Source organism: Schistocerca piceifrons, chromosome 9 (assembly GCF_021461385.2).
Source record: "Schistocerca piceifrons isolate TAMUIC-IGC-003096 chromosome 9, iqSchPice1.1, whole genome shotgun sequence".
Lineage (NCBI taxonomy): Eukaryota > Metazoa > Arthropoda > Insecta > Orthoptera > Acrididae > Schistocerca > Schistocerca piceifrons.
In genome coordinates this window covers 183,236,970-183,250,198 of record NC_060146.1, presented here as the reverse complement: position 1 = coordinate 183,250,198, position 13,229 = coordinate 183,236,970, and the positions used below count along the sequence as shown (strand labels likewise).

The 13,229-nt window shown below is 44.7% G+C and overlaps 1 protein-coding gene across 2 annotated transcripts in view; it reads left to right on the top strand.

Moving 5' to 3' along the window:
* The window catches only part of LOC124717209, a 149,103-nt gene that overhangs the window by 89,039 nt on the left and 46,835 nt on the right, over positions 1-13,229 (top strand). For both annotated transcript variants that reach the window (XM_047243989.1, XM_047243990.1), the window contains one exon: positions 7,966-8,023. In XM_047243989.1, the coding sequence (XP_047099945.1) occupies positions 7,966-8,023 (58 nt within the window). The remainder of the gene's footprint in view (positions 1-7,965; positions 8,024-13,229) is intronic.

Genomic DNA, 13,229 nt, shown 5'->3' with positions numbered 1-13,229 from the left:
ATATTCGCACGCTGGAGATCATCACCATCGGTTTCTCATATGTGTGCCATCGTGTTTGTGGTTTAGTGTCGCGCTCCTTCGTTCAGCTGTACTGTCTAAGTCGTCAGTGTTTGTGCCCAGTGCCGACAGTTTTTAGTGTTTTTTTCGTCGAGTGTGAACGGCTTCGTGTTACTTGTTTCTATGTCTACTGTTTTTTGCCCCCCCCCCCCCCCCCACTTTGTTCTGTATCTTCAGTGTCTCCGTTGTATTTTCTTTGTAAAACTTGTGGCTGGAGAGCAGCGTAGTTTGCTGCTGCCAGCCCACCTTACTGTAAGGAGTCAAATAACAATAAAGAAAAAAAAGAGTTTTCGCCACTGTCACCTGAAGATGGCCAGAAGACTCTGCGCCAAAATATTGTGGGAAGAAGTTGCAAACATCCGGCAGTTCGCCCGAAGTATTGTGGAACACAACCTTATAATTGTTTTGAATCCGTCAGCCTTTCCACTTGTTCGACGCTCTTCCATCTTTTCCTATCTTCTGCTACCCATTTCATTGCCACATAATTACTACACCCAATACAGTTTACAATGTACCTTTGATATTCTACCATTTCTATGGTTTCAGTTGAGTACTACACTAAGATGACAAGCCATGGGATACCTTCTAGTGTCGTGTCGGACCTCCTTTTGCCCGGCGTAGTGTTGCAACTCGAAACAAGTCGTTGGAAGTTCCGTGCAGAATTATTGAGCCGTACTGCCTCTATAGCCGTCCATAACTCCGAAAGTGTTGCCAGTGCCGCGTACTGTGCACGAACTGACCGCTCGATTATGCCTTGTAAATTTTCAATGGAATTCGTGTCGGACGATATGGCAGGCCGTATCACTCTCTCGAACTGTCCAGAATGCTGTTCAGACCAACTGTGAACAACTGTGGCACGGTGACGGGCTCGTTGTCATCCATAAAAATTCCGTCTCTGTTTGGGAACATGAAGATCATGAATGGCTACAGATGTTGTCCAAGTAGTCAAATATAACCATTTTCAGTCAATGATCGGTTCATTTGGACCAGAAGGTACAGTCCATTCCATGTGAACACAGCCCACACAATTATGGATCCACCACCAGTTTGCACAGCACCTTGTTAACAACTTGGGTCCATGGATTGGTGCCTGCACCACACTCGATCCCTACCATCAGCTCTTAAGAGCTGAATCGGGACTCATCTGATCAGGTCACTGTTTTCCAGTCGTTCTAGGGTCCAATCGATATGATCACAAGTCCAGGAGAGGCGCTGCAGGCGATGTTGTGCTGTTAGCAGAGGCACTTGCGTCGGTCGTCTGCTGCCATACCCCCTTAACGCCAAATTTCTCCGCACTGTCCTAACAGGTACGTTCGATGTGCGTCCCACAATGATTTTAGCGGTTATTTCACGCAGTGTTGCTTGTCTGTTAGCACTGACAACCCTATGCAAACACCGCTGCTCTCGGTCGTTAAGTGAAGGCTATGGGCCACTACATTGTCTGTGGTGAATGGTAATGCCTGAAATTTCGTATTCTCGACACACTCTAGACACAATGGAGCTCGGGGTATTGAATTTCCTAAATATTGCTATGCCCCATGCATATACACTACTGGCCATTAAAATTTCTACACCACGAAGATGAGCTACAGACGCGAAATTTAACCGACAAGAAGAAGATGCTGTGATATGCAAGTGATTAGCATTCCAGAGTGTTCACACAATGTTGGAGCCGGTGGCGACACCTACAACGTGCTAACATGAGGAAAGTTTCCAACCGATTTCTCATACACAAACAGCAGGTGACCGGCGTTGCCCGGTGAAACCTTGTTGTGATGCCTCGTGTAAGGAGGAGAAATGCGTACAATCACGTTTCCGACTTTGATAAAGGTCGGATTGTAGCCTTTCGCGATTGCGGTTTATTGCATCGCGACATTGCTGCTCGCGTTGGTCGAGATCCAATGAATGTTAGCGGAATATGGAGTCGGTGGGTTCAGGAGGGTAATACGGAATGCCGTGCTGGAGCCCAACGGCCTCGTGTCACTAGCAGTCCAGATGACAGACATCTTATCCGCATGGCTGTAACGGATCGTGCAGCCACGTCTCGATCCCTGAGTCAACAGATGAGACGTTAGCAAGACAACAACCATCTTCACGAACAGTTCGACGACGTTTGCAGCAACATGGATTATCAGCTCGGAGACCATGACTGCGGTTACCCTTGACTCTGCATCACAGACAGGAGCGCCTGTGATGGTGTACTCTACGACGAACCTGGGTGCAAGAATGGCAAAGCGTCATTTTTTCGGATGAATCCAGGTTCCGTTTACAGCATCATGATGGTCGCATCCGGGTTTGCCGAGAACGCGGTGAACGCACTTTGGAAGCGTGTATTCGTCATCGCCATGCTGGCGAATCACCTGGAGTGATGGTACGGATGCTATTGGTTACACGTGTCGGTCATCTCTTGTTCACACTTACGGCACTTTGAACAGTGGACGTTACATTTCAGATATGTTACGATCTGTGGCTCTACCCTTCGTTCGATCCCTGCGAAACCCTACATTTCAGTACGATAATGCACCACCGCATGTTGCAGGTCCTTTCTGGATAGAGAAAATGTTTGACTGCTGCACTGGCCAGCAGATCTCTCCCCAATTGAAAACGTCTGCTCAATGGTGGCCGAGAAACTGGCTCGTCACATTACGTCAGTCACTACCCTTGATGAACTGTGGTATCGTGTTGAAGCTGCATGGGCAGCTGTACCTGTACATGCCATCCAAGCTGTGTCTGACTCATTGCCCAGGCATGTCAAGGGCGTTATTACGGCCAGAGGTGGTGTTCTGAGTACTGATTTCTCAGGGTCTATGCACCCAAATTGCGTAAAAATGTAATCACATATATTTGTCCAGTGAATACCCGTTTATCATCTGCATTTCTTCTTGGTGTAGCAATTTTAATGGTCAGTAATGTAGCTCCAACTACCGCTCTTCCTTCAGAGTCTGGTAATTCCTGTCGTGCGGCCATAATCACGTCGGAAACTTTTTTCGCATGAATTACGTGGGTACAAATGACAGCTCCGACAAAGCACTGACCTTTTATATCTTGTATACGACGTTCTACCGCCATTCGCATAAATACACATCACTATCCCATGACTCTTGTCACCTCAGTGTATACGAGGGGCGTTTGAAAAGTCCGTGCAAAGTCCGAGAGATGGCACCACCGGCGCCTATCGAGGTCATGTTTAGTTAGTACCATCTTTGGAAAGAACTCACACCAAGTTTCAGCCATATTGGTGTATTTCTTTGTGTTTGACATTCTTGTGAATCAGAAAGTCGAGTGATTGTCAAAATATGGACGAAAAAGAGTTTCGTGTGATGATTAAACGTTATTTTATCAAAGGCAAAACGCCTCAGGAGACTAAATAAAGCCTGATAAACATTACAGTGACTCTGCACCTTCGATTATAACAGTTTATAAGTGGTTTCAAAATTTTCGGAGTGGCCAAATTGGCACAAGTGATACTGAACGTTCTGGACACACTGTGGTGATTACGACTCCAGAAATCATTGATGAAATCCATGATATGGTGATGGATGACAGAAGAGTTAAAGTGCGGGAGATTGCTAGTGCTGTGGGCATCTCGAATGAACGGGTACATAATATTTTGCATAAACATTTGGACATGAGAAAGCTGTTCGTAAGATGGATTCCGCGATTGCTCACGCTTGACAAAAACGGAATCGTGTGAAGTGTTGCAGGGATGGTTTGCAACTGTTCACGAAGAATCCGCAGGACTTTAAGTCACTGTGGGTGAAACATGGATACATTACTATACTCCTAAGACCAAAGAACAATCTAAACAATGGGTTATGAGGGGAGAATGTACGCCAAAAAAGGTGAAAACCATGCCTTCGGTGGGAAAGGTTACGGCGACTGTCTTTTGGGATTCGCAAGGGATAATCCTCATCGACTATCTGGAAAAGGGTACAACTATTACAGGTGCATATTATTCATCGTTATTGGACCGTTTGAAAACCGAACTGCAAGAAAACCGCCGGTGATTGGACCGCAAAAAATTCCTGCTCCATCACAATGCACCAGCACACACCTCAGCAGTTGCGTCGCAAAATTAATGGAAATAGGATTCCCATTCGTTTCACATCCCCCCTATTCTCCAGACTTGGCTGCCTCGGACTACTATTTGTTACCCAATTTGAAGAAATGGCTGGTTGGACAAAGATGTGATTATAGTAACTAATAGCTATTTTGTAGACTAGGATAATTCCAATTATTCGGAAGGGATCAGCAAATTAGTACAGCGTTGGACGAAATGTATAAGTCTAAAATGAGACTATATCGAAAAAGAAATAAGGTTCACCCCAAACACCTAAGTAGTTTTCAATTTTACACGGACTTTTCAAACACCCTTCGTATCTCTCTCTGCTGCTGCTTGCAGTACCAGATGAACTACTCCTCGGTTATCTGTCAGATATTCCACCAGCCATTCCATTCTTCTGTTTCAGTGCTTCAGCAGATTTCCTTCCCCTCCTATTCTTTTCAGTACACACTTGTCCAATTTGAACATCAGCTGTTTTTGAAAGAAGTCTTGTACTTCTTATGATTTGCACATATGTTCTTCAGTACTGTGATTTCTTAGTTCTTGATCATTACCTTGTGTCAAGAGAGCTATTTTACTTAAGCAAGGCGGTCTCCTTTGTTTTGAGCATTCTAGCTAATCTTCCACACTCCAGTGGAAAGGTGTATCATCCAGCTTACATCCCTTCGTCATTCCCTGTTTGGTGTTAACAAAGTCACTGTTCGTCATCCAGCCCATCACCTTCGTCTTTGTTATGTTTACCCTCAAGTTATATTCTGTTTTCAGTGTTGCTTCCCATCCCTTTCCACAGTTCTCCGAAGTCCTTCTTACATCCAGCCAGAAAGCCTGTATCACCTGCCAAATGTAGTTCCCCTTGCACATTTATATCTGTCACAAGTCTGCCCTATATACAACTATATGAGAAGTGCACATTCACTTGAAGGATGTCAAAGTATTCGATTTCGTGAGACAAGTGCTGTTTCATTGCTTTTTCGTGAATGTTTGGAGTGTGGGTAAATGGTTTTTGAGCCTAGCTGTACTGACGGAAGAAAGTCTCTGATAGCTGGAAGCAATGTTGCCAGTTTTCAGGCGGCGCCAGTATGGCCATAGTTGCAGACAACTGCGACAGCACGGGGCGTTGCTATAGAAATATCAACTAAATTCATGATTCGTCGTGGAAGGTGCGCGAAGGAACTGTGCCAGGCCCACTTTAACTAACATCTGTTTATTCTCGCCTAAATAATGACAGAGATTTAATGTGACTACGTACATTATAGAAGTATGAAATACGATTTCAGTTCTCTTTAATGCCATGGCTTGTCTGATGATTTACATCAACTGATTATCCATTCCGGTCTGTGGCGTCATTGTGCAGTTCTCGGTGCAATGTCAACAACCCCACCAGTCTCAACCCCATGGAGTCTCAACATGCTGGTTATCGTATTATGGCTGTTATTTCTGGACATGCTGGTCATGTTCCTCATTTGATTTTAATTTACAAGGGTCATTTAATAAGTAATGCCCCACATTTTATTCTCAGAACATATTTATTGTTAAGAGTCAGAATTCTATGACAATATACATCAACATGTATTGTCCATGTCCTATTTTTCTGCGTAGTCTCCGTCACGTTCCATGGCCGTGCGCCAACGTTGTGGAAGAGCGTGCATTAAGCAGCCCAAATAAATGGAACTTCGTAGACGACACGGCGCGAACGTTCGGCACGAATAATGGCATCCACACGATTCAGCATGTCTGGAGGTGTGATTGTGACAGGACGTCCCGAGCGTAGCTGATCATGGAACTCTGTGCATTTGCTGACGTAGTAACTTTCTTTACCCACCGCCCAACTGTACTCCCATAAACTGCAGCATCGCCATACACTGCACATTTCTTTACCCACTGCCCAACTGTACTCCCATCAACTGCAGCATCGCCATATACTGCACATTTCTTTACCCATCGCCCAACTGCACTCCCATCAACTGCAGCCTCGCCATACACTGCACATTTCTTTACCCATCGTCCAACTGTACTCCCATCAATGCAGCATCGCCATACACTGCACATTTCTTTACCTATCGTCCAACTGCACTCCCATCAACTTCACCATCGCCATACATTGCACATTTCTTTACCCATCGACCAATTGTACTCCCATCAACTGCAGCATAGCTATACATTGCACATTTCTGTACCCATCGACCGACTGTACTCCCATCAACTGCAGCATCGCCATACATTGCACATTTCTGTACCCATCGACCAACTGTACTCCCATCAACCGCAGCATCGCCATACACTGCACGTTTCTTTACTCATCGACCAACTGTACTCCCATCAACTGCAGCCTCGCCATACACTGCACATTTCTTAACCCATCGACCAACTTTACTCCCATCAACTGCAGCATAGCTATACACTGCACATTTCTTTACCCATCGTGCAACTGTACAACCCATCAACTTCAGCATCGCCATACACTGCACATTTCTTTACCCATCGACCAACTGTACTCCCATCAACTGCAGCATCGCCATACACTGCACATTTCTTTACCCACCGCCCAACTGTACTCCCATCAACTGTAGCATCGCCATATACTGCATATTTCTTTACCCATCGTCCAAATGTACTCCCATCAACTGCAGCCTCGCCATACACTGCACTTTTCTTAACCCATCGACCAACTGTACTCCCATCAACTGCAGCATCGCCATACATTGCACATTTCTTTACCCATCGACCAACTTTACTCCCATCAACTGCAGCATCGCCATACACTGCACATTTCTTTACCCATGGTGCAACTGTACAACCCATCAACTTCAGCATCGCCATACATTGCACATTTCTTTACCCATCGACCAACTGTACTCCCATCAACTGCAGCATCGCCATACACTGCACATTTCTTTACCCATCGGCCAACTGTACTTCCATCAATTGCAGCATCGTCATACACTGCACGCAAATGTTTATGGATGTTCACCATGGTTCCTTTTTCTGCACAGAAAAATTCAATAATGGTATGCTGCTAGCAAAGTGAGAAGTCGAAGGTAGACGCCATTTTGATGCTGTACTACGGCTCTGCCATCTGCCAGAACGGTTCGCAACTTGACCGGCGCACTGTACAAATAACAAATGTGAAGCAGCACCAAGGACGTTTGTCTGTGTATATTAATGCCTTTTTTAAAAAAAAAATATGGAGCATTACTTACTGAACGACCCTCGTAGTTCGCCATGCTAGCGAAATCGTTTTATTCTGTGGGCTTATTTCATTATAGTCAGTACCATAGAAAGCTCTCAATCTGATAAACATTTGATTGCCGAGGAACTACAGATGGTTTTCATATCCACCCATTAAAACATTCCACAACATACTGGCTGGTATCTTAAATATCTGGTACTTGATTCTTGTACTTACCCACCATTTGTTAGATATGAATGTTCGCATTCTGTTCTCCTTAGGTCAGCCTGAAAATATTTCTAGTTTGGCTCAATATTGAACTTTAGTAGATGATATAAAGTGTCTCCTTGAATCCCACTGTTTGCTGAGTACCGTGGTTTGTGAAATACCTCAAGAAGACTAGAAATCATATTGTTCGCCATTTGCTTGTCTTTCCCGTCAATTGTTTCGCTATTTATATCCACACGCAAAGTGCTGATTCACGAGGTGAGTCTATTTCCTATTAGACTTACATAGAGGGTTTAACTTTCCCGTATGAGGCATCTAATATACTAAACAACTAGATCTAGAATACTAAGCAGCTGACACTATATTTTAATAAAATCTATTATTACAATATGTCAAGAACAACTTAAATTGACTAAGTACAAATGTACATTCTTTTTTGTTAATACAGTTTTGGAGCCTCGTGCAGATAGCGGTATTGTTGTCATACTTCGCCCTGGGAGGGTCAGGTAATAATCCTCACTTAATATTTTTTTTGCTACGAAAAATCAAATTTATTCAAAAAGAAATAACCTAGTCAATATGCAATTTATCCAATGCCCTCACTTTATCCAGTTTATTAAAACTCAAGTCTAACAAACATTTTTTTTTGTTTTAATAGTTTTTCTTAAGTTTACATTTGTGTTGTCATACCTGCCTTGTCAGCTGAGGGTACAGTTAGGACTGTGCAACTTTTAAACTTCAACGCTGATCAAAAACATAAGGTCCTGAGCCTGCACAATTAGAACACATCTCGTGTTGTCATCGCCGATTCTGTCCGCACTCAACAATCTTCAAAGCTCTTTCCGTAGCCAGTGCAAAAGGTTTCTTCTACTGCTTTTCTTTGTTTGTCAAGTGGCAGTTGGTGTATTTTTTGACTTAATACAGTTTCAGCTTTTATTCTTCTTCTTCTTCTATTTCTCGCTCTCATTTCATTGATTTTTCTCTTTGGCTTCTTATCATTTTTCTTTTCTACTTTCTTTCTTTTCTCGAAATTATTTCTTCTTTTTTTCTCTTCCCATGTAATTTTAAATGGTTAGCATGATCCTATTTCAGACTTTCGTGCATTTACTTGCCTCTTATTTCAGTTTTGCACTTTGGCAAGTGGTGAATATCAAGAAACTAAGAGGTTATTCTCTTTTTTGCGTTGTATTTAAACTTAGTATGATCACATGAACCAACAGTATTCGTTTCCGGGGTTCTGCATCGCTTTTAATGTTCTACTGCCATTATCTACAAATTTACCTCTTTTCTCTTTATTTATTTATTGCCTATTTAGCTTACTCAGATAAGGCCTTAAGCCCCCCTCGTACCTCTCACCACGAACAACATAAACCAAATGTATTACATAATGTTCACAATGATGATAATTTCTATTAATAACAGTAATAATAAACAGCATTTTGAAAATACTGATTGTCCATGTTTAGCAGTGGAAGGGATAGTGGAAAATAGAAGATTGAAGTATTTGTGACAGTAGCTGTTAAGAAAGAACAGAATTTAAGTAGAGAACTCTGTAGATAATGGAGAGGGAAAAGTGGTGTGCGAGGGAGGGCAGACGAGAATGAACAGCAGACATGAGTATAGAAGATGTATTAGTGTGATGGAAGATGGACCGTAAGCTGTCCCTTGAAGTTTGAAAGGAAATTAATTTTCTAGTATTTTATGGAAGAGTGTTCAAATGTGGCTTTCCTAGTACAGAAAATAGTTTAGACAACATGGCAGGAATAGGAATATCCTTTGTTAAGAACGGGTACTGTGTAAATTGCTGTTAATAAGCGGGAGGGGAATGACTAAGAAGGCGGTTCTAGGCGCTACAGTCTGGAAGCGCGCGACCGCTAAGGTCGCAGGTTCGAATCCTGCCTCGGGCATGGATGTGCGTGATGTCCTTAGGTTAGCTAGTTTTAAGTACACTACTGGCCATTAACATTGCTACACCAAGAAGAAATGCACATGATAAATCGGTATTCGTTGGACAAATAAAATATACAAGAACTGACATGTGTTTATATTTTTACGTAATTTGGGTGCATAGATCCTGAGAAATCAGTACCCAGAACAACCACATCTGGCCATAATAAGGGCCTTGATACGCCTGGGCAATGAGTCAAACACAGCTTGGATGGCGTGTAAAGGTACAGCTTCTCATGCAGCTTCAACACGATACCACAGTTCATCAAGAGTAGTGACTGGCGTATTGTGACGAGCCAGTTGTTCGGCCACCATTGACACGACGTTTCCAATTGGTGAGAGATCTGGAGAATGTGCTGGCCAGGGCAGCAGTCGAACATTTTCTGTATCCAGAAAGGCCCGAACATTATCCTGCTGAAATGTAGAGTTTCGCAGGGATCGAATGAAGGGTAGAGCCACGGGTCTTAACACATCTGAAATGTAATGTCCACTGTTCAAAGCGCCGTCAATGCAAACAAGAGGTGACCGAGACGTGTAACGAATGGCACCCCATACTATCACGCAGGGTCATACGCCAGTATGGCGATGACGAAAATATGCTTCCAATGCGCATTCATCGCGATGTCGCCAAATACGGATGCGACCGTCATGATGCTGTAAACAGGACCTGGATTCATCCGAAAAATGACGTTTTACCATTCGCGCATCCAGGTTCGTCGTTGAGTACACCATCGCAGGCGCTCCTGTCTGTGATGCAGCGCCAAGGGTAACCGCAGCCATGGTTTCCGAGCTGATAGTCCATGCTGCTGCAAAAGTCGTAGAACTGTTCGAGCAGATGGTTGTTGTCTTGCAAACGTCCCCATCTGTTGACTCAGGGATCCAGACGTGGCTGCACGATCCGTTACAGCCATGCGGATAAGATGCCCGTCATCTTGACTGCTAGTGATACGAGGCCGTTGGGATCCAGCACGGCGTTACGTATTACCTTCCTGAACCCACCGATTCCATATTCTGCTAACAGTCATTGGATCTCGACCAACGCGAGCAGCAGTGTCGCGATACGATAAACAGCAATCGCGATAGGCTACAATCCGACCTTTATCAAAGTCGGAAGTGACGGTACGCATTTCTCCTCCTTACACGCGGCATCACAACAACGTTTCACCAGGCAACACCGGTCAACTGCTGTTTATGTATGAGAAATCTGTTGGAAACTTTCCTCGTGTCAGCACGTTGTAGGTGCCGCCAGCGGCGCCAACCTTGTGTGAATGCTCTGAAAAGCTAATCAAATGCATATCACAGCATCTTCTTCCTGACGTTTGAATTTCGCGTCTGTAGCACGTCATCTTCTTGGTGTAGCAATTTTAATGGCCAGTAGTGTAGTTCTAGGTTCTAGGGGACTGATGACCTCAGAAGTTAAGTCCCACAGTGCTCAGAGCCATTTGAACCATTTTGAATGACTGAGAAGACTATAAACACAGTGTATTATAATCGCCATGCTTATTTCCACGTAGCTGTAATAATTTTGCGTAGGCAGAAGTGATATGGTCGAATTTAGCTAACATCATTCAGTGGCAGCCTGCATTCGCTCGCTTAAGCAATTTCCTGGAGATCGGGACTGCCGTAGTCAGGCAGGGAGATTATTAGTGTCTCTGAGTTTCATTTTAAACTCGAGAGGAAGCAATTCTTTTATAGTTCTGTAGTGCATGAAGTGACATATACAACGTATTACAAACTGCGGTTGTGCGTTCTGTGATGACGTCACACCGCCGCCTGAGAGATCGAGCCGCCGGATGCGATTCTCTCGATAAACTGAACAGAAGAAAGGCTGTGTTAGCCAAAGAGTACACAACCAGTCGCAGTACTTAGTCTCGCCGCTAGGCCACTTCATGTGCAGTACGAGAGCAGTGTAGTTGTGCCAGTCTACAGTTCGTAGCCGCGCTCAGTGGTCAGACAGCGCCGATGTTAACCAGTCATCTTCTGCAGCTCAGTCATTGCTGCCATCAAGTCATTGTAGCCCCGTTCCAAGTTAGTCCTCAAAGTCACCGGATTCGACATTCAAGATTACGAGAGATTAATTCGTCACTGCAAGATTTGTGACTTGTAAATTATGTCATTCTACAGACGCTTAGTCTAGACGCGTCTTCTATAATTGTCAACCAACTCATCATGGACTACAGCAAACTAATAAATACTTTCTTATTATGTACTCCAGCTAATTCTGTTTTCCTGTTGTAGCTACCAGGCAGTCTTGCCATATTAGAACCCTCGTTCGCACCAACTCGGCTACCTCATACACTACTGGCCATTAAAATTTGCTACACCAAGAAGATGACGTGCTACAGACGCTAAATTTAACCGACAGGAAGAAGATGTTGTGATATGCAAATGATTAGCATTCCAGAGCATTCACACAAGGTTGGCGCCGGTGGCGACACCTACAACGTGCTAACATGAGGAAAGTTTCCGACCGATTTCTCATACACAAACAGCAGTTGACCGCCGTTGCCTGATGAAACGTTGTTGTGATGCCTCGTGTAAGGAGGAGAAATGGGTACCATCACGTTTCAGACATTGCTAAAGGTCGATTTGTAGCCTATCGCGATTGCGGTTTATCGTATCGCGACATTCCTGCTCGCGTTGGTCGAGATCCAATGACTGTTAGCAGAATATGGAATCGGTGGGTTCAGGAGGTAATACGGAATGCTGTGCTGGATCCCAAAGGCCTCGTGTCACTAGCAGTCCAGATGACAGGCATCTTATCCGCATGGCTGTAACGGATCGTGCAGCCACGTATCGATTCCTGAGTCAACAGATGGGGACGTTTGCAAGACAACAACCATCTGCACGAACAGTTCGACGACGTTTGCAGCAGCATGGAATATCAGCTCGGAGACCACGGCTGCGGTTACTCTTGACGCTCATCACAGACAGGAGCGCCTGCGATGGTGTACTCGACGACGAACCTGTGTGCACGTATGGTAAAACGTCATTTTTTCGGATGAATCCAGGTTCTGTTTACAGCATCATGATGGTCGTATCCGTGTTTGGCGACATCGCCGTGAACATACACTGGAAGTGTGTATTCGTTATCGCCATACTGGCGTATCACCTGGCGTGATGGTATGGGGTGCCATTTGTTACACGTCTCGGTCACCTCTTGTTCGTATTGACGGCACGTTGAACAGTGGACGTTACATTTCAGATGTGTTACGATCCGTGGCTCTACCCTTCATTCGATCCCTGCGAGCCGGCCGGAGTGGCCGACCGGTACTAGGCGCTACTGTCTGGTACCGCGCGACCGCTATGGTCGCAGGTTCGAATCCTGCCTCGGGCATGGATGTGTGTGATGTCAGGTTAGTTAGGTTTAAGTAGTTCTAAGTTCTAGGGGACTGATGACCACAGCAGTTGTCCCATAGTGCTCAGAGCCATTTTTGAGCCCTGCGAAACCCTACATTTCAGCAGGATAATGCACGACCGCTTGTTGCAGGTCCTGTACGGGCCTTTCTGGATACAGAATATGTTCGACGGCTGCCCTGGCCAGCACATTCTACAGATCTCTCACCAACTGAAAACGTCTGGTCAATGGTGGCCGAGCAACTGGCTCGTCACAATACGCCAGTCGGTACTCTTGATGAACTGTGGTATCGTGTTGAAGCTGCATGGGCAGCTGTACCTGTACACACCATCCCAGCTCTGTTTGTCTCAATGCCCAGGCGTATCAAGGCCGTTGTTACGGCCAGAGTTGGTTGTTTTGGGTACTGA